Source organism: Plectropomus leopardus, chromosome 14, assembly GCF_026936395.1.
Source record: "Plectropomus leopardus strain MGB_pleo_1.0 chromosome 14, ASM2693639v1, whole genome shotgun sequence".
Classification (NCBI taxonomy): Eukaryota; Metazoa; Chordata; class Actinopteri; order Perciformes; family Serranidae; genus Plectropomus; species Plectropomus leopardus.
Window position 1 is genome coordinate 19,960,811 of NC_142189.1, and position 21,959 is coordinate 19,982,769.

Here is a 21,959-nt window from a genome sequence, read left to right on the forward strand (position 1 = left end):
TTGTGTGCTCCAGATGCCAGCCAATGTGTCCAGAGGTGGGGTACAGCTGAGCAGAGGCCTGGGGAGTCAGTCTGGAGAGAGGGCTGAGGGGTTGGGATGGGGGGTGGAGCGATGGTCCAGGACTGCTTGGCGTGGCCAGACATCCTCCAGATTCCCTGGAGAGGCCTGCTCCCTCTCACATCTGCTTCTTGTGGATGTGAGGGGAGATGATGCAGGACCATCTGGCCAGGAAGACACGCACGCTGCATGGACGTTTTTCTGATCCTGCCGTCACTTGCAGGCCTCTGCAATATGGCAAAGCACGGTATCAGCGCATATCTGACCCTCCAGCTTTCTCCTGTTAGCAAGGTCAGCGATGGAAAACAGAAAGCAGAATGCAAGGCAATCAAGAGCGTCAGCCACCCCTCTTTCATAAAGTAGTTTGAATGGAAATCAGCTTTTTGGCATTAGTATCTTTTTATTCCTAAAAAGTATAACAAAAAAATAAAATAAAAACAAAAACACGTCAGTCCACCTCTCTATAGCAAATAGAGATGACAAAATCCAAAATATAAAGTTTGGACATAAGTACAGCTTTAATAGATTACATCGATGCCCAGTTGACAAGAATCCCGTTGACATATGAAGCCTCTAACCTCGTGTTTCTGTTTTTGCTGACATGTAACAAATTGTTAATATGTCATATTTAGTCTTACCAGTCTTTTCAGGCAAGGTACACACACATACTAATAAGTCTATAATGTTATTGAACTAATTAATGTGAAAATAAGGCCTTAATTGGTATTAAAATGTCTAAAATCAATCTATTAAAAGTCCTTAAAATGTTATAAAAACAAAATAATTGGTAATACTTTTTTAAGTTTTGTTAATTGTAAAATTGGTCTTTGATTTAATTCTGAGAGGCATTTAAAATATCTTAAAAAGTATTTAATTGAACTTGCCTCTAGCTGTAGGAGCCCTGTCTTTGAGTGTATGCTAGGGAGTAACCTTAATCCTACTAAAAGTTGACCATTAGCTGGCTGGCTAACTCTGACACATATAAAGAAATGTTGCTGAAAGTTACCTGTCCTTAAATAAAGACAATAAAATGTAAGGGATTTCCAAAAACAGCTAGGCAGTGTAGTTCCTAGCAAATGTTACTCAAACAGGAGTAAATAGTGCATTTGTTGGGGACTATTTTCATCTGCAGATTAATACACATTAGTGAACAAGAGTACCACGTATATATTATATGAGAATGACTGAAAGACCCCAGTTTCACCCTGTGCAATAATGTGACTTGTTCTTTAAGCTAACTGGTATTCAGAAAAATAGAAAAATATTTTTCATTTGCTTGTAACAGTTGAGCAATGACAGCATTGTGACAGTTTACTTTCACAGAGAGGAAATCCTTTTTTTTTTATCACTCTATCTTTGCCACCTCCACCCCTCCCCCGACCCCTCTCCGTGACCTTGGAGTGTCTGGAGGTCCTGGTTCAAGGTGGCTGAGGTGTGAGAAAGCCAGAAAAACTCAGGGTGGTCTGGGGTAGCAGAGGGTGTGGAGGGAGAGTAACCGGGGTGGCCCTGGGGGCGTGGAGAGGAGCAGTGATGGAGCAGTCTAGGCAGTAGGCAGTGGCAGCCCACATAGCAGATGTTGGCCAGTTGTTGTGTGGAAGCGGCACGTCTGTGGGTCGCTCTGTGTGTGGGGCACACCCAGAGGGAGGGGCAGGCAGGGGAATGTGTTTCGCTCTCCTGTCATCCTCCACAGCGCAGGCCAGATTAGATTGGAGCTGACAGCGGAGGATATTCAATTAGATTGTGCATGTCACTCAGTGGCTTCGATCAGAGCCTCTCCTCGTGCCTTTGTGTTTGCTATCGCAACAAGGGAGAACACGGCACGCTCTGTCTTTTTGTGTCATTTCCATTTATGTCGACCTCTAGCTCCGGACTTCTCTATTATTTTTATTATTGAATGTTACATGTTAAATATTGACATTACAGAGGCATGTAAATTTTTGATTCACATTGTTCACTTTTCAGATGCTATAACATCGTCTGACCTAAAAAACCAATCAGGTCTGAGATGTCAAATCAAAACAGAGTTCTTCATTCTCAGATGTCATTGATCTTAAAGAAGCTGGTCAGCAGCGATTGTTTACATTTGATGTTTCTCTTTTTTTCGTTGCAGGGAAACCAGCAGCACGTGCAGCAGTGACCCCGGCCTCTTCACCAACGATGAGGGAAGACAAGGTATTAAAAATTAATAATTTTCACAAAAATTGGGAACTATTTAACAGCTTCATCACTTAATGTGGTTCACACTGGAAAGTTATTTGAATTTGAGTGTTTAGAGTTAAAAGATGAAGCACTCTTGATCGTGGAGAGGAAGAAGATGAGTTTTCAGATTTGGACACCCCGCTCGACTCTGAGGGAATGCTGGGGCTAGAGAGGGAGGTTTCGATACAATGGACTGGTTGCTGGGCACCCAGGCGACTCTAATAAGACGTTGTCATGTCGTGTTAATGAGCGCTGAAGCCTTTGCTAATCTCATTAGCCGTGGTGGGGCCAGGCGGCCTCTGATTTAACAGTTGTCACTACACCTTGACTGTGAGAGGCATGGTTCCTGCGTGTTCTTTGCTGACTGACAGGTCTGAGAAGAGCTCGCCGTCTGGGGACGAGACTGGTGTTGTTTGGTTGTCTGGTTGTGTGTAGTTCAGGCTGTTCTCATTCACTGTTTGTACTTATTCCTACAAAAAGTGATGCACTATAATTCGTGTATAACTCACTCCATGAGCGAGGAGGCTGTGATCATGTGCCCTGTGTGCCGCAGGCTGTTGTCCGTTGTGTCGGAAGCAAAGGAAAAAGCCAGGTGGCGCAGCATAAAGAGGCACAAAGTCCAGTTAGGAATGTGGTTGGGGTGTGAATTTGCGTTTTTCCTAGGATAGCAAAGGCATGACACATCATGATTCTCCCTCTAATTGGCTAGTACTCATTGACTTTGTTAGTTGGATGGGTTAAGTGTAGACAAGAGGAGTTAAACTGGCTGGGTTAAGAATTTCAGGTAAGCCAGTCAGACGCAGACAAGGTTGGGCCATGTCAGCATTATCTTAAAAAAAAAGTTTGGAGCTGGGATTTGTGCCCTGTGTGAAAACAAGAGTCAATCTCAAACCTTTTCTACACAGAGATTGTGCTATAGAGCTGCCACGAGGTCCCTTCTTTATGCCTCTTTGAATTTTTACACAGATCCAAAAAACATTTGCATCATTACACTCCAGTGTGTGATTATTCAGTGCATTGCAGTCTTGCGGAATCAAAAGAGGCCTCCAGTTTGACATAAAACGTAAGTGTTGGCTGTGCTTTCTAAACAACAACAATGGCATTAACGTTACAATAACAATCATTTACCGGTCCTGTTTTATGGTGGCTGATCTCGTCCTCTGGAGGATAAAGAGCTCCCGAATCTCAGTTTTTTCCAGTTTTTGCTGACATTTATAATTGCTGTTCCTCTTGAAATTAGCCACTAACAGCCAACAGCTACTTTATAAATCCCCTGTGGTTGGTCGCATGCATCACACTTTATCAGAATGTCACACTCGCCCAACCCGTGGTCACGTCTTTCTGGCTTTATGTTTTACACAGACATCATTTTGGGGCCGTTACTACCTTTGTTTCCGGCTCAGACGCGAAACTACTCTGTCCCCCCTTTCTGGAATTATACTTGTACACAAAACTGTGAGGGGTCATAACAGGCAGTGTAAAAGCAGCTTTAGTTGCGTACGTAAATAACATCACACTGTCACATCACATTATGTAGTTAAAGTAACATAACAACTCCCAACCATGTTCATAACTTTTTGTACGATATGCAAACCATTAATGCGGATACTTTGTGTGGTTAACAGCAGCAGTTGACAATGGAGCCATTTCTGTCATTATTGACAAACTCAAGTGTCAGTCAAAGCTCCACTGGAGTTTTTAAGACCACTAAACATACACCAACTCAGTTTATATTAAATAAAATTTCTCCAAACAGCTTATTGAGCATTATACAAGTGTTGTGTAACCTCTCAGTGGCATCCATTGCATTGTGAGTTTAAGGTTCCAATATTAACCTCCTTTTTCCAACATTATTCTCTGTGTACTGTGGATAAAATTGAACATCTTGCAACGCTACTCTATTTTTGGTTAAAGCAATTCTATGGCAGTGGTGCTTTTGACTGCAGTATTTTAACGGCAGCTGCAAAGGTACTAACTTGGTAAAAAATATACAATGACATGCTAACAGATGCATCATCTTTCTGTCCTTGTGTGCAGGTGATGACGAGCAGAGCGACTGGTTTTTCGAGGGGGACTGTGGAGTCGGGACAGGTGTGGCTGGCCTGCTACCTGGCTGGGACTCAGACACCCAGCTTTCCATCGAGGACAGCCGTCCCCCGCCCACCTTCCTGCAACCTGCACGACCCTCTAAAAGAGGTAGTGGATGATGATTTTTGCACTTTAGTCCAAAATTATTTACATTAATGGTCTTTTTTTGACCATTTTGCAACACGTGAAGGTACATGTACTTTGTTACTGTTGCAGGGTATCGGTATCATTCTCGTCTGAAGCGAGTGCCTGGCTCTGCTGCCTGCTGCATCAGGAAGGACAGGAGGCGGCTTCCCAGCAAGGTTAAAGCAAACTGGCATCTTCCTCTCTGATGGAAAAAGGTTATACTGTTTTTATAGTCTTTGTTTCTCACTGTGTATCTTTGATTTATGATTTACAGGGCAACAGCATGCCAATGTTTGTAGAGAGACTGAGACACTTCTCCCAAGATCCTTACCAGAGAGAGTAAGATACACTCTTTTAAAATTATATAGATTAAAGTGCACCTATTTCCATCATCATTTTGCATCTAGTGATTATACTTTATCTCCTTTTAGCTTTTGGCTGCCTCCTGTTGGAAAAAGAGACCGATGCCAGGTATGTTTAAAGACTTTTCCCAGCTTTGCTATCTCTTTGGCCCACTTTATTCAGACCCTTATGTTGAAGATGCAAAATCTAAATGTTATTGATACTTTCAATTTCCAGTTGAACCCTTTGTGCCCATTTCCAGTGTGTCCTATTGACATGGTGTCAGAGAGCTCCCGCCTCAGATGTTCCTCCTCAATCTGCAGAAACAGGTAGTTGATGCCACATGTTAGTTAAATAAAGCAGCTTTTCATGGGCCTATTGGAGACAACATTTAGTGTTTTCCATCAAAACTCAATATATTGATGGACAAGTCTGTCTATGGCTGACTCATTTAGAAGAATCAGTTACGGAGCATAGGTTGCTGTTAACCAGAGTAATCTTTATTAAGACGATGCCTTAGAGGATTCACTTTACAGGAGTTAATTGATAGCCCTGTTTTGCCACAAAATTAGTGAATTCAAACATCTTTCATGTTGCAAATGCACTTTTAGAGGATTAAATCTTAATTTTATACAGTATGCATGTACCTTACAGTGGTATATAATAAACACACATGCACTCATATTTTAATATCTGTGTCCAGATCCGTCATAACCCACATTGCTTGGGCTCTCACAGACTCAAATGCTGCATGTTTAAAAATAATAACAGCAAAATCAACCATTTTTTTATTCATCGTCATCATTTTTTTTCTTTTGACCTTATTAAACCCAAATTTTGACACAAACTGAGCATGCAAATTTGGTTAAGGTGGCAAAATATGGATATCATAATAATAAATTATTATTATCAAACCAAAAAGACAGTATTTCATGTTGTACCTGTGCTCTGCATGACATGTAGTCCTTTTGATTGCCAAAAAGTCATTCACAGACATAAATCTACAGATTTCTCTCCTTCACAGTGATGTTACTTATCTATGGGGTCAGTGAGAGATCAGAGATGTGTAATGTGTTATTTTCTGTTCCAGGCTTTGAAAACATGTCATCTGTTATAAATCCTTTTCATAAGCATGTCATATCATTAGTCAAATGGACAGTTCACCCCCAAAACAAAAATACATATTTTTCCTCTTACATGTAGTGTTATTTATCAATCTAGATTGTTTTGGTGTGAATTGCTGAGTATGGGAGATATCGACCCTCTCTCAAATACATTGGAACCAGAGGTTTCTTAGCTTGTGGCGCTCAAAGAGCCAAAAAATACATTTGAAAAAATCATCAGCAATGTCCCTTTCCAGAAATTATGACCCACATACTCTACAGACCTTATTGTGAGCAGGTTCATGTAGGAACAATTTTTTTTTTTATTTTACTACAACTGCCAACAATATCAGAGCACAGAGGAAAGCATGTATCTACTGCTGGCTGACCTAGCACCAACGAGCTAACTACCGTTACAGCTCAGCTGAGGTTGATGTCATTAATGTTTCCGTCTTGTGTTGTGACGAGCCTCTCATCCATGAGTAGATGCACACTTCCTTCTCTGCAGTGGTACGGCTGGCAGATGAAGCTCAGTAGAAAGTGAATACATGAAACTACTCAGAACAAGATAAGAGACATTGTTTTTGAGTTTTTAAATGTATTTTTTGTTGCTTTGAGCACCACAGCTGTCAGTACCATGTAGTTCAATTATATCTGAAAGAAGGCGGACATCTCTATTGCCAATATTTCCAACACACGGCAACTCGCACCAAAACAATCTCGATTGATAAACAGCACTACAGGAAAAATATGTGTTTTGGAGATGAACTGTGAGCTTTTAAAGGGACAAAACAGAAGAATAGCATTGCTGTCAATCCTGGTCCGAAGTCTGAGTTAAACTGACAATAGACGGCTCCAGTTGGATGCAGCAATACTTCAGTTCAATAGTTTTCAAGGTCAGCGTTCCCAAATAGAGAAATACTATGTGTTGACATAGTTGTAATGCAGATTCAAATCCCTGCATTTCTAGGACTGCAAAAAAACAAAGGTATATCCAAAAGATGTTTGTCAAAGCATGAGATCGCTCCCAGTCATCCCTGGAACTGTTGGATCTGCATGGGGGACTGTTGAGAAGCCGCTTAGCCCCCTTGGCCTCGAGACTGTGGGACTCCTCATTGTATTGTTTCCACTCTGCCTATTTATGGTGCATTCTTAATTTTTGTTTCACACACACTCTTTCTCCTCCCTCTCTCTTGGGTTATTTCACAGAGCGCTCCAGCACTCCTTGATGAGGGGCAAAAACACGACTGCTATGAAAAGCCCCCGACTTCTTAGGGCTTTCTTTTCTAAACTGGCCCTTTCTTCTCCACCTGAAAGGTTCCTTCAGATTCCAGTTTGAGGCATTGTGAATACTAATTTCTCTCTATTAAAAAGCCCTCATATCCCTGCCATGCTCTCATTTGAATGGCGGACTCAGGGGAGACCTCTTAATTCCTTTATAGTGGGATTCAAGACCCTTCACTTCAAAAAGTATAAATCATACTCCCAAATGAATGAGGGAGAGAGGGGGGATTGACGAGAGGGGCTTCTGATGTGTCCCGTTGGACGGCACGAGCTGAATCCATCTCCCCAAGCTGCTCAAATCCACTCTCCAGTGAGACGGCTGCTCTGTCCTCACGACCCAGCTCTGCACACATGGCACCCATTTACTTCCCTTAACTTCCTCCACATGCAAACACCAACACCAGTTATTGTTTTGCATGACAATGAGATACGCTATAATTGCTCGTCCCTGCTCTTAACAAACTTTAAAAAAACGTCCACTCCTGATTTCACTTCACTACATTTTCATTTCTATCAAGCATCTTAACCCACAGATCGATTTCTAGCGCCGAGCTCCCATACATCTGACTTTTCTTTGTTTCCAAACACCCTTGAGAGAAAAGTGTTTTCTCTGTGGGCAGAGTGTAAGCATTAATCTTGTACCGCGGCCAGGTTGAAATGATACTGTATTAATAAAAGCTGTCATCTCCTGTTTGCCGCCAGTTGACGGCGACAATCAGAGATTTGATGTTAAGTGATAAAGGCTGTATGAGGTTGCATGCTGTTTATCCTCGTATCGGGGCTCGTGAACAGGCGCGGTGCTTTGTGGGATTTGGCTGTAATGCTCGGGGCCGGCGGCCACGTTAAAATGCATAACCGCCTCCCACCTGAGCCTGGCGGCCGCAGCTTTTATCCATTGACTTATTTATTTCTAAATGACACTTGCGCTGTGAGATAAATCATAGTCTTACGCCACTCCCTTCCCAGTTTTCATTTTAATTGTGAGATCTCGGTGTCAGCAGTTAGTATATTGGTGTGAGTGGCCTATTGATTATTGATTTGGAGCTATTGATTATGTTCCCTGGAGACCCTAATCCTTTCTGATTCATTTGAATACCTCTATTAATCTTGAGATCCTGCTCACACCTGAAGCGCTGTGTACCCTAATGAAAATAGATGGCCATTTTGTAACTGCAGCTCCTCACTCCTCTTTTGATTTATTATTTTTAATTGATATATTTGCTTTTGGATGTGGGCGCCAAAATTACAATTGACCCTGTGTCAGTGCTGTTTTACTCTGCACCCTAAGGGACTGCGCTGCATTTAAAAGTGTCTCATATGACCTGAAAAATCCATCTGGGAGACTTTTTCCTCAGTGTCCTTGCGTCTTTGATAGAATTGAGTTGTTAGTGGCTGTCTTCATCACATATCGCTTGTTTTTTCATTGCTCATTGCCTCTAAGTCAATCTTTGTTTTCTCATCACTGTTTCTATATATTTAGGGACAGAACAACTGGGCAACATCTGCCACGCTGTTAAAACTGATGAAGTAACAGATGTTAAATAATAAAAACAGTGTTGTGCATTTTTTACCACTTTCTCTCAGTTTTACACTGAGCCACGTAACGTTCTTATAAAAAGCCTTTGGGTTCTGCTCCGAGATGAATGGTGGTGTTTTGCCTCAGTTAATGAGCCAGCTGATGGTGTTCTCATGTTTGATTAGCATTGTGCTGAGTGTCTCAGTGGGCTCCTGGTGGCCCCGGTGCGGCTCTGCCTCTCGGCTCTCAGCAGCAGGGGAGGGCCCTCGCCTCCCTCCAGGCTGCAGGGGCCCCTGGAGTGCCTCGGCCTCAGTGTAATGAGTGAAGAGATGGAGGGATGGACCTCCACACATTAAGACCAAATGCATCAGGGTATTACTTTTAATACCGCGGGCGTGCCTCGTGAAATAATGCGACGTTTAAACGGGGATCGATTTTGGAATTAAAAAGTTAGTTTGCAAAGATTTACTGTGGGGAGTTCAATGCCTGAGCTCTTTATCAGGGGCGCAAATGGCTGGTTATGTGCTGTCCGACAGAGGTACGATTGAGGGATCGATAGGCGCGTGATTTACTAACTGGAGTACAGGTAATCAATAAGTATAAAAGTAAATGAAATATGCATTACTGGGATTTTATTAGAGAGGGGTAGCAGGGAGAGAATAACGGTCAGGCCATTTATTTTTATATCTATTGATTATACAACATAGAGACTTCGCTCAAAGCATGCCCCGCACAGCTCTCGACACCCCGAGTCTGCGCACCCGTCATGTGATTTATGGGTGTTGAGGTCATGGAACATGCTGCCTGTTAAAAGGCTGCCCTGACGGGGCCTTATTGTAGCATGTGCCTGTTAGGGCTGTGAGCTTTATGTAGCCTGCAGTCTGAGATGAGCTGCGCTGGTTAACAAGGAGCTCTCCTCTGTTGTTTTGCAATCTGTCATGAATTCATTTTTACAGGTTGTGTTTATTGGCATTTTCAAACAGCATGCCGCGTTGTTCTTTAAATCCTCTCTGAGATGCAGTTTAGAATGTGCAAGATTTTTACAATTTTTTCACGTTATCATATCTCATTGTCGCTCCCTTACACACTCCTCTTTCTTTCACTCAAGCTGTCCCCCTCCTCCCATGCACAAACACACATCAGCGGCTCCCCCCCCACCACTGATGGAACGGACCTTGACCCCAACTTTACATCTCCGAAGTCAGGGCTATTAAGCTGGTGGGGGGGCTTTTCCTATTTCAGGGCTCCTGACATATGACACAGGAGGCATAGAGCAGGTGTAATTTGTTTATGTGAACTCTGCAGTGACTCAGCCCTGTGCACCCCAGCACCTCTCCTCATTGAATATTCTCCCAGTGAAAATATGTATTAATGAAGAAAAATTAGGATGTGGCAAAATATGCACCGTACTGAGGCTAAATGTAAGCTGCAGTATTTGCAAATTTGTGGTGCTTGCGTTTATCGACTTTTGTGAAATTGTTAAATTTCTACGTGTTTTTGTGTGGGTGGGAGCTACATCGTCATATTTTGAGTAATGTTTGTTGTTTCTCTGTGTTTCCCCACCAGGCAGACTAATGTCTCCTGTGCATACCAGTCCTGGAATAACATCAGGAGGAGGAGGAAAGCTGTGTCTGTCACAACAATAGGTATCAACCTCTGCACATATGAATGAATCTCTGCCCTCCTCACCACTCACTTAAATTATTATGAAGGATGTTATATTGGCACAAACATAAATAAACCTGCAGATTAAGATTATTTTATATATCCCAAAGAAAGAGCTTTGGGTATCATTTTTGTTGTGTAAAATCTTGTGTAGCTTTGTGTTTCTATGTGATTTAGCAGTTAAGGATGGCTTCTTTGGCCCAGACTGAAATGTCTTGCAGGTACACTATGCAGAAAAAAATGTGGCTATTGTTTGTTTCACCAGTAAGTGAAATTCAGCCTCAGATTTACACTTGTTTTTGAGCAAGCTCTTCGCCTCACTATATTTGCATTTTTTTGTCACTGTCCCTGTGATTTTCGTAGCTTGCTCATGGATGCATACTACTTTTGGTCTGGCACCTGGTCGCTACATTTGTAAAAAAAAATCCCTACCTCACTTGCAGACTGTGCCTAGCAAAATAGGAAGAAATAATTACAAAAAGTACAGGATCTTTCGGAATTTTTGTGCCCCCCTAAGCTTTCTAATTGATTATTTTTGTATGATTCTTTACATTGTTTATTTATTATTTATTTATTTTTTTCCCCACAATATAAATTGAACAACTATTAAATAGTTTGCAAGGGAATTTTGTACAGACCATCATGTTGCCTTTTGTGATCCCACTACTATTCCTCTAGTGCCAACAGGAGGTTGACGTGGTTTTGTCTTAAGACCATTTTATGCCACCAATATAATGATAATATAACAGCATCATAATGTGAGTACACCCCATCAAAGACCAATGAACTTTTAATCTGACCAGAAAGCCAAAGCATTTCTTAGCATAGATATTTTTATGTTCATTTGGCCTTAGTGCTGTGAAAAAAACTGAGCTGCTATGTCGGTAAAAATTGTGTTGGTAAAAATTTTGATCACATTCCTTTATAAACAACACACGTGAACACAAGGGCAATATTGCACAGTACATGGACATGACCACCATCACTTTTGCTGACCTCGATAAGTCTGAAATCTTACTATCATGACAGGCCTAATATCTCAATAACTGTTGAAAGAATTGCCATGAATTTTGTTGCAGATGTTCCTGCCCCCCCTCAACATTCACTGTAATCATTTTGGCTGTAACAGTTAAATTTAGGGCCACCATCTGCTTGGAATTTCAAATAGTTCAAAACCATGGCCCAAAGAAATAATGGTGGGGACATGAGAAAAAACAGCTGAGAATCGCTTTACCAAGATGGTGAACATAATATATTAAATCTGCGTAAAATCACCACAAGCATCTTCATAGGGCATGCTAGCATACTGATGTTAGCATTCAGCTCAAAACACCACTCTGTGCAAATGTAGCCTCCCAGTGCCTTGTTGGCAGAGCTAGCATGTCTATATAGGAAAGTGCTGCTCAACATATGGCCTACGACAGGGAGCTGGGCGGCCCACCGTCCATTTAATTCACAATGAAGATAAATTATATCACACTGTTAATTATTATTATTTTTTTGTACTCTGAATGTAAAAAAGCGCCCCCGTGCATTAAATGAATCAAAATAAAGCTTTTTTATTTTTTTTTAAAAAAAGGTAAATTTCCCAGGCGGTCAAGGGGGAGATCCTACACTTGCTGACCCCCGAATGTCCTCAGATCCACAAGACGTCCCTGCATGCACCTGTCCTCCTCAGGGCTGTAGTGCTAGTAGTAGTAGTAGTAGTAGTAGTAGTATTTGTATTCAGTCATCACACACAATACAGCAAAGACAAAACAATGTACAGTAAGTATATACATTTTTGATAACAACATAAAGTAAATAATGTATGGTGATAACGACTGAAAAGGTAAAGGCAGAAGCACAATGCTTATATATGCATACCCTACATAAAATCCTGCATTAAATTAAGCTACCCACCAGAAAATGATAAGAAAATGAGACCCCCCCCCAAAAAAACCTTGAAAGTCTCAAAAATAGCCTTATAAGACATTTGTTTTAAAATCAATAGCAAGGTACACGTTCTTAAATTTAATCTTTCCAAAAATTGAACTCCAACAACAGAAATACATCTTCTTTTTTTCCCTTTTTTTCTAGATTTTTAGCTGCTGTGACTGGATTTGCCTCTGTATATACACTGATAAATATTATCAATGTTTGTTTATCAACTGGCCCCTCATCTCCTGTCATTTTGCAAAAGTGGCCCCTTGGCAAAGCAAGTTGAGTATCCCTGCTGTAGACTCTTAGTCTTTCTGTAATTCCACAAAAATGACAGAGTGTGAAACTTTTGGGGAGTTAACAGTAGAGGGAAGTGTACAGTTAGCTGTGTCACATTTAGAGCTTCCTGTTAAAAGCAAAAGAATAGAAATGTAATGTGGAGTTCACCCAATTGGAGGTGGCCCCCGAGCAGCAGCCGTTGTGTCTGTTTGGCCCAGTGGAGCTGCCTTTTTTCATTAGAGTCATGGCTCGGGGCCTTGTGTCTTTGCCGGATTGAAATCTGAATTGGTCTGTCCACCTTTTCTTCTGCGTCCCCTCTCCGTGCTCTGCTCCTGCAGCTGCTGTTTGTCATTTAAATAACAAATGCTGGTGGTTCCCTGATTTAGTGAGGGGTGCAGGCCTCTGATGTATATTAATATTGTCGCACAGTGCACTGTACCAGGGTCCATCATTCATTTGGATAAAAGAGGTGGAATTTAAAAACAGCCAATGCTTTACTTGGATACAGATTGCATCCATTTATTGCACTGAGTGATGGAACGGCCGGCAACTCTGTCCTTCACCTCCCCAGCGCTGAACCACTTCCCATAAAAGTAAAAAAGGATTCACCTCTGGCCCTTAAGGACCCTTCATATTCAACATGCGGAACGAGGGGCATCCCTCAGTTTCTCGACAGTTAACAGACTCACAGTCTGTTGTAAACGGTAAAAAAGAGGGAATACATCTTAAACATACATGATACCCGATGCATTCTTTTTCCTCAAATTAAATAAATTGTTAGAGTCATCTGCGCAATTTGTGCAAATTAGATAAAGTGCTGTTAGATATTTTACTCTGTGTGTTCTGGATTAAGTAACCAAAAGACAATCTGTTTCCTAAAATGAAAAAAGGAGTCCCTGATTGGCACATCCCCCCTCAGCCCTGTTCAGAGTGTTTTCCTGCTTCTTGAGTCTAGTGCCCCCTGTCCACCATGATTTATCATGCATCCCATGTCGTCCAATGTCAGTTTCTGCAGCTGCAACTGCTCTGTATAAATCTTTACTTTGGCAGCCTGCTGCACCATGTCTCTCCTCAGTAATCTCACCACTGGAGCCAGGAGATGCACATTCACTCTGACAAGCTTTCACACTCCCTGTGTACAAATTTTGGTTTGTTGCCACTCTGACATCAATGTGTTCAGAGGCAAAATCAGATTCAGTGATTCGCCGAGTGGAGTTGTTTTCTGGTTAACATCTTGTTTGCATGGAAAGACTGTTTGCCGCATTTAGTTGAACGAACAGCGTGTTGCTCTCAGTGAACACGACAGCCAAGTCTGTGTTTGAGTTGGCCAGAGGAAGTGGATTGTTGTATGTGTTAGTGGTTGATTTGAAACTCTGTAATCAGGAGTGAAAATGGTCTGCGGCTGGAGGTGTCTTCCAAGTCTCCATGGGGAATTACTGAGGCGGTACCCAGCTGTTGCTTTGTCTTCTTTCTTTTCCCTTTTAGCACTGTTGAGGAAGTGCTGAAGCCGGTTGTGAAAAAAAAAACCTCAACACAAAACAACTTCTATCTATCCAACTATCTGTTTGGATTAGATGACCACTCCATTTCTCAGCCTTAAATTGGCCATTTTCTACTTTTCTTACCACCATCAATCCAACAATCCAACTCAATCCAAACAAGTCCTAAAGAACAAAGTGTGCCAGTTTTCTGTTATATGTTACTGTTTTTTTTTTAAAAAAAAAAATACAGATTGAAGTGGTCTCTTAAAGGAACAGTACACTCCTAAATAAAAAAACAACATATTTCTCTTCTTACTTATACTGCTATTTAACAATCTAGAGTGTTTTGTTGTGATTTGCTAAGTGTTGGTGATATCGGCTGTAGAGATCAGTTTGTGGTGCTCAAAACAGCAAAAAATATATTTGAAAACTCAACAGCAATGTCTTTTTCCAGAAATCGTGACCCAGTTACTCAAGATAATCCACAGGGCTTGTTGTCAGTAAATTCATGGAATTCATGTTTTTTTTTTTTTGGCGCTTTTAACACCACAAGCCAAGTATCATCTAGTTTCATTATATTTGAGAGAAGGCAGACATCTCTAAAGCTGATATCTCCAACACCTCACCTCAACTCAACTCACACCAATGCAATCTAGATTCATAAATACCACTTGAAAATGTCATTTACTTGGCCTTTTTCCAAATACAAATATAGATATTTTACTAAAATATTTGTAAATCAAAAATCACAGAGAATGAAAATGAATACATTTTTCACGCTCTACAATTTTGGGAAAATTATTTGTAAGGCAAAGATGAATCAGTATGTGTAAAGATCCTGATGGATTTTAATAGCCTTGGCTGGTCTCACACACAGACTAATTAATTATCGCAATTTTACTCCTCCCCTGCTGTCTCCCATGGTATAATGCCCTTCATCTTTATCTCTATAAAGGGATGATGGTAATAAACCCAAAAGTTGAACTTATTCAGTGTGCTATATTTCAGAAAGGGTTTGGAGTAAATAGGCAGCGCGTGCAGTTAGTTTGATTAACCTCGTCGGCGCGTTATCTCTCTATGTTGCAAAGTGCCACATGTGGGTGCCCATGTGGAGGCCAGCCCCTCGGTCAGCCCTGCCTCCTATCCTCTCCCCTCTGTCTTCATGTGTCTCCTTGCCCGAGCAAGACGGCTGCGTGACAGATCACCTGCGTCTGAGGCCCGCCGTGTTCCTGCCCGGCGGTCCGGCCCCCTCTCATTAATGCCCAGGCTGGTGCGAGGGCCGTATGGCAGCACAAGACAAATAACGCTACCACTCAGCCATCACTTCTGCTGACAGAAATGCAGCCCACCGCACTATTTCGCCCTCTCCGGCTCCACTCCGCACCCTGCTCGCGTCCTTCAAACCCCCCCCCCCTCTCCCATATCTCCTCCGTCCCCACCTGCACCTGCCTGTGCTGCTCCACCAAACTTTCACGGTGGTTTCTTGCTGTTGCTGGAGGCTGAGCTTAACACTGAAACCCACACAAGTTGACACAGTGTAACCATGAACCTGCTGCCTTTGTAACCACTCTAATTGTTTTCTGTTTGTGGAGACAGATTTGTTTTTAGCGGCTCAGTCTGTCAGGGGCTTCTTGACTCACTTGTGCGCAAACCTTCTCAGCGGGAGGTCTGATTTAAACGTCCTATTTTGGTCTGTTGTGAAAAGAACAGTGTGTGTATGTGTGTGTGTGTGTGTGTGTGTGAGACAGAGAGAGAGAGAGAGAGAGAGAGAGAAGCAGAGTGAGCAGGAGAGAGAAACACAAAGGCTAATCATTAAAGAGCTATTCAGCCCTGTTCGTTTAAGTGTGGGAATCAGCAGGCCCATTACTGTCAATGTGTAATTAGCTGATTAATAAACACGAGGAAGGGGAGTGCTCCAGGAAGGCCTGTAATGATTGTTTTTAGAGAGCATCACATGAGAGCTTATTAAGATGGTAAGATGGTTCCATTCAACCTCCCATTATCACCCACAATAAATGCGTGTACTGTAATTCTCCCATTGACAGAAAACCTTTGCGTTATAATGTCTTTATCGACCTTGATGTAAAACCAGTTGAGTGTAGGTGTTCTGGCCAAATTAAAGTACCTTTTATTAAAGCTGTTGATTATTCACATTCATCATTTTTAAATTAACTTGTATTGTACACGTTAATGTACAAAGATACTTTAATTTAAATTCGTTTTTGCTTGTGAATGCTTATGTTATTTACAGTCGTGCAAAGAAAAGCACTAAGTACTGTGCTTAAATTCAAATTTGAGGTACTTTTACATCACTTGAGTGTTTCAATTTTTTGCAACTTTACTAATACTATAAAAAAAATAATGTCTTGTTAAATATTACACCAGTGTTCCCAAGCTTTTTGGCTTGTGACTCCTCATTTAAAACCAGTGTTAGATTTTCATTCAAAAAGGTCTCTGATGCTTTAATGCTAATAACTGTTTGAGGCACAAAATTTTACAAAAAAGCAAAGATTAGGGAAAAGTCTGAAAAAAGTACCCATCAGTAATTTCACAACCCCATGTCATTTCACAGCTTCTCAGATTTATGCTGTGATCCTTTGACAGGAGCCCCACTGAAACTGTAGGTTGGTTAAAAAACAAGAAAATGCTACTTAAAAGGATAGTTTGGGATTCATGAAGTAGGGCTGTATGAGATACTTATGTATAGTCAGTGTATTACATACAGTAGCTGGCGGCTGGTGTGCCCTCAGTCTGCAGAAGCAGACGAGGTATGCACCACACAACTCAGTATTGCCCTGCTGTACGGAGGGGTGGATATCAAAATGTGTTTTAACCATTTATAAAAATACAGTATTTAGTCTAAGTGGACACTGTATTGAGAGTGTTTTCAATGTGAAGTTTTGTGTCAGTCGCGTAACAGCCGTCAGCACTTTCTGACCCAAACAGCTGACCGGCGGTGGATGAGAAATGTAGTTCCTAAGAAAAAGGCTGTGTGATGGTGAGGTAAAGCAGTCAAAATACTCTAAATGTAGCATCCACTTAGACTGATATTGATATTTTTTAGGTAGGCCTTTTTTTAAAGTGGTTAAAATTCACAGGGTTCACAGGGTGTGCACCCTGTGTGTTTTTACAAACTGGGAGCACGCCAACCGCCAGCTACTGTATGTACTAATATAACTGACTATACATAAGTATCTCATACAGCCCCACTTCAAAAATCTAGAACTATCACTTTAAGCATTGACGCCTCAGCACTAACAACATAATAATACAATATATATTCAAAATATCAGTCACAGGGGGAATTTTTCTGCAGAATGAGTACTTCTATGCTCCACACAGTTATTTTGTCCATACTTTTACTAGCTGCTCTGTTGCTTGCTTGCCAGTCACGTTAGTAGCAAGTGATCGGATCACATTTGGTCTTGGTGGTTGTTTACACTTGTATTTAGAGCTGTCTACTTGTGATTGTGAATGCAAGTTAATGTCAGGTCTCTGAAATAGGATTTTGTTTGCAGAATTCTTGCCTTGTAAAAGAAGATTTTAAAATTGTTGCATTGGTAGTTTTACATACTGTAAGTAAAGGATTTAAATACTTCATCCACCATACAGTAGGCTCATGAGAACTTGATTACTGGTTCAGTGATTAGCTGGAATAATGTCAGTTTTCCTTAAATTAGTAAATGTTTAGTTCATATAAATAGCTGCTCTTTTGATCCCACTGTAAAAATGTGTATAAACAGCTTATCCTGACTGTGACCTTGACCTGGATAGAGGCTTGTATCTGGTTTGCCCAGTGCATGTTAACACACTCACAAACTAAATGTTCCCAGCCATTTCTGTGTATCTGTCAAATATGGAAACCCCTGAATTTTGATCCAAGCCTTTGACCATGTTTAACCCGAGTGTTTGGGTTGAAACTCAGCAACGGTTAGTCATCATTCCCTCAAGAAATATTAATCAATTATCTTGCCCGCCGGATCAGTTTGGGAAAGAAGTCATCTGGAAAGAGGCACAAGCAGATATAATGGGAAGGAGCAAAAGCACATGCCAGTGAATGCTGTAATGCCTAATCCTTTGAGACAGCCCAGAGCCACAATGTCACTTCTAGTTCCCTTGTCCTCTGCTCTGGGACTGCCTCGCAGATGTCTTGTGTGACCGCCGCTAACTTTTTTTGGGCGAGATTGGAAAGATTTATTTATCAAGCATGTTAGGGAGCACAATTGTTTCAGTGTTCCTCTGTCTTCTGCAAAAATTGGCCCCTTTTCTCTTTCAGATATTTCCCCTCACTCGCAGAAACAAAACGCTATAAAGGTGAGCGAGATTAAGAGAAAGAGGATCTTTAAAAAGGAAGGTAGTCAGTGAGATGTGAACGTCTGATGAATGGAGTTAAAAACATACAGCTTCTTACACTGCATAACTGGAGAGGGCGGGGTGGGTTAAGCCATAGGAGCAGCACAGATTGGCCTTTTAATAACCATGTCCACAAGTCATATGGGGCCAAATTGGATTTGGCTCACTTGACCAAAACCTCATTAATATTTAACCTATTAGAAGAGGATTGCTTCAAAGTTTTATTTTAATATACCTAAAACAGCAAGCGATCCATGAGTCGTGGACTAAATTTAATTTTTATTCGAGGGGCTCTCCATTGAAACATTGGAGGAAAATGTGATTTATGTGAGTATCATTTACTGTTTGCTTCAGTGTTGTGTTACATGTCCAGAATATGATATCTGGGTTTTTTTTTACTCTCTCTGCAGCTAGCAACCCATTTCATGAGGATCATCAGAGAGAAGAGGCACAGGGAGCCAGTAACACCTCAACCCCAGACGATGTGGGACCAAGTGCACCAAGTTCACAGAGTTTATCTTTCCTCCTGGGGGACAGTGAGGAGACCTGAACGGGGCTGGACATGGATGCCTAAGTGACAAAGGAAAAACTATTGTGCCAGAGAATGAAAAGGCCAATGCTGCACAAACTTCATGACAAAGAAAAAAAAAACACAAAGCACATCGTTACTTCTCAAATCAGCATGTTACTGCTAGATCCAGTCTTTCCAGGTAGTGTATTAAAGCATGACAAATGTTAATGCAATCAAGCCTTGTTAAGCACTCTGCCATCTCCTCAAAGCAGCTTCAAGAGGCTCCTTGTTTGACTCAAGACTGGAACGGCTCCTCCTGTTTCCACACACAGTCTCCAGGCCACCTGCTACCACACAATCCAACAATTATGTCCACTCTAGTAGCGCAGCGTTTGTCAGCGGGAGCGGGATAGTCAGGTGAGGCTGGATGGCCGGGAGGGGGCGGGGAGTCTGCTCCACTTTACGACAGACACCAGCGGCTGTGCAGGAAGCACGTAGCTAGCTCCGAGACAGGCGAGCATCAGAATGTTTAGCAACCACATGCTGCTACAGGGTTCAGAGAGGCGACCACCGGTAGAGAGCCACACAAAGTACAGGCCTCCTATTAGCATGGATTTGAAAAGCTACAGTTTGTACAAAGGTGCTCATTAGCACAACACAGGGGGAGCGTAGTCGCCATCCTCGGAGGGCCGCCTCTGTTCTCTTAAGCTTACCTTCCATATTCAAATTCGTCCAAATGTATTTAAGTTCAAGGCCAGCTGCAAATCTGTTTGAACAGCCTGTTTTTCAGCAGTTGTGGATTAGTTGCTTTTGGGGCTGTGCAGAAAGGAGTCGGAGGAGCATTTGGAGACAGGAGAGGAGAGTCGTACACTGTATTTTCACCTACCCTTGGGGTATACATTTCCCCGGCTCCCTCGGCATCAGATGCATTAAAAGATCAATGGCAGCATACAGTGAGATCAAACACAACACTTCTCACCGAGCTGGTAAACACGCAGTATTTTCTGAAAAATGCATTCTAATATAAGAGTCAAGTGAAATACATTCTGCTTGACCCCAACAATGTAGGTGATAACTATCTTTAAAAACACAGTCGCATGCCTAATCTCTACTGGTGTCTTTTACAGCAAAATGTTGCCGTGAAGAGAAACTGAGTTTTTTTTCTGAAATCTTCCCAGCAACAAAAGGCACAGGTATGCACTTTCTACAATGATTACAAGATACCTTTTTTGTGTGAAATGGACTGCATTATCATCAGCTACATTCTGCATGTCTTTCTCAGACACTTTAAAGCCGTATTTAAGAGAAGAATCGCATTTAGTAGAATGAGATTTGCCAATTAACGTGAGTTATATGTCTGCAATAATCTGTCTGAGAAGGCTTTATGTGATCATGTTGGCCAGGGATGACATTTATAAATGCTGTGTGTGCACACTCGTCTAAATGGATGCCTCACACAAGACATCCTGCCACGGGAATCAGTCAGTGTTGCGACAGAGAGCCCCCCACACACACACACACACACCTCCCCCCACTCCTTGCTACCACCGCTGCAGCTTGACCAGGAGCACTGCGGGCTCTTTTCTCACCAGTAATATATAATCCAGACTGAATACATTCATAATTAGAAAAAAAATATTTGATAAATACATTGGTGGCTTCTTTAAGACATATGCCCCTGGATGTGTTGACAAGTATTGACTGTGTAGTGTTTTAAGGAGAGCTTCTCGCCGTTGCCCAATCCGTCAGTCTGTGTTTTGGTGCCAAGGCATTGACAGGGAAGGAAGACGCATCAGTTCGGATACAGTTCCATCAGTAGTTGAAGGGGAAACACCTTTCCTGCCTCGCTGGTAATTAGCAGTCACCATAATGACATCTCAGCCAGACCATATGCCCCAAAATGTATTTCCAATGGCCAGGAAGTGGGGGAATGGCTTCCGTGCAGCCAGTCAATTGCCCTGTTACAGTTAAGGAATCAGGCAGGCTGGTACCACTCATATTTCATCCCAGGTAAAGATTACCTGTCAGACCCATGGGAGATGTATTGATCTGTTTTCCTTTTTCCGCCAGCAATCACCTGACAAAGGCACCTAGGAGGCGAGTGAATGAGTGATGCCTGGTCTGTCTGCTCCAGCATAGTGGCTTCTAGTGTCCACTGATGGGTGGAGAGGTGATGAGGAAGAGGAGAGATAATGCAGTCATAAACTCTGTTTGAACCTCCTCTGTATGCATGCAGGGCAGCCCCTTGGTTCCCCCAGGGTCACAGGTCAGTGGGGAATTGCTTTTTTTTTTTTTTTGCTCCTTTCTTGTCAGTGGCGTTTGTTCTCGCTGTGTCGTGTGTAGTGATGATAGAAACACATGCAAAAGAGGCTCTCTGGTTCCTGCTGACAAATGCATGTTGCGAGTCACCGTAGTTCAACTCACTTTGGGTTTCAAAAGTGATCCGGTTTGATCCGGGCACTCTTCTCGCATTGAGATCCAACCTTGTGTGGTCGGGGGTTTCCTGTGATTGTCAGTGAGGCGATGCTGCACCAGCAATGATCAATATACTTTACATTATCTCGTGTTTTTTTGGCAGCTAAGAGTATTTATATATTTGCCTTGTTCAATGGAATGTCAGACTTGATATTATCCATGAAGCCATGCATTTTAAAGTGATTGCACTGTATAAAATGTGTAGTATTTATGATGTGATGCATAATTATAGGACCATTAATTGAGGATTTAGGTCTTAGGACATTAAATTCATAAATTCAATTTCATGATAGATAGTTGAGTAGATATGTCTCTCTAATTTTTTACTGTCATATTTTTTAATTTCATTTACAAGGATTTAAATATATCTCCCTGATATCAGGGCTCTTAGGCAGCTATCCACATTTGATACGTAGTACAAATAGCATCTTATCTCATAGGCTGTTATCTTTATATTTAATAGCAGTGGAGGCATGCCTAATTGCTTTGCAAATGATCTAAAGAGGATTACTCCTCCCTTAGAAAGCCTGCACGGTGTCACTAGATGTTAAAGAGGCATT

The 21,959-nt window shown here is 41.8% G+C and overlaps 1 protein-coding gene across 1 annotated transcript in view; it reads left to right on the forward strand.

The window, feature by feature from the left end:
* Window positions 1-21,959, forward strand: part of LOC121953601 (G patch domain-containing protein 2-like) — a 56,519-nt gene that overhangs the window by 7,449 nt on the left and 27,111 nt on the right. The window contains 9 exon segments of the mRNA XM_088087383.1: window positions 2,168-2,229; window positions 4,294-4,452; window positions 4,561-4,646; window positions 4,745-4,809; window positions 4,902-4,941; window positions 5,050-5,141; window positions 10,282-10,361; window positions 18,824-18,960; window positions 18,962-21,190. Of these exon segments, the coding sequence (XP_087943509.1) occupies window positions 2,168-2,229; window positions 4,294-4,452; window positions 4,561-4,646; window positions 4,745-4,809; window positions 4,902-4,941; window positions 5,050-5,141; window positions 10,282-10,361; window positions 18,824-18,960; window positions 18,962-18,991 (751 nt within the window). The 3' untranslated portion in view covers window positions 18,992-21,190.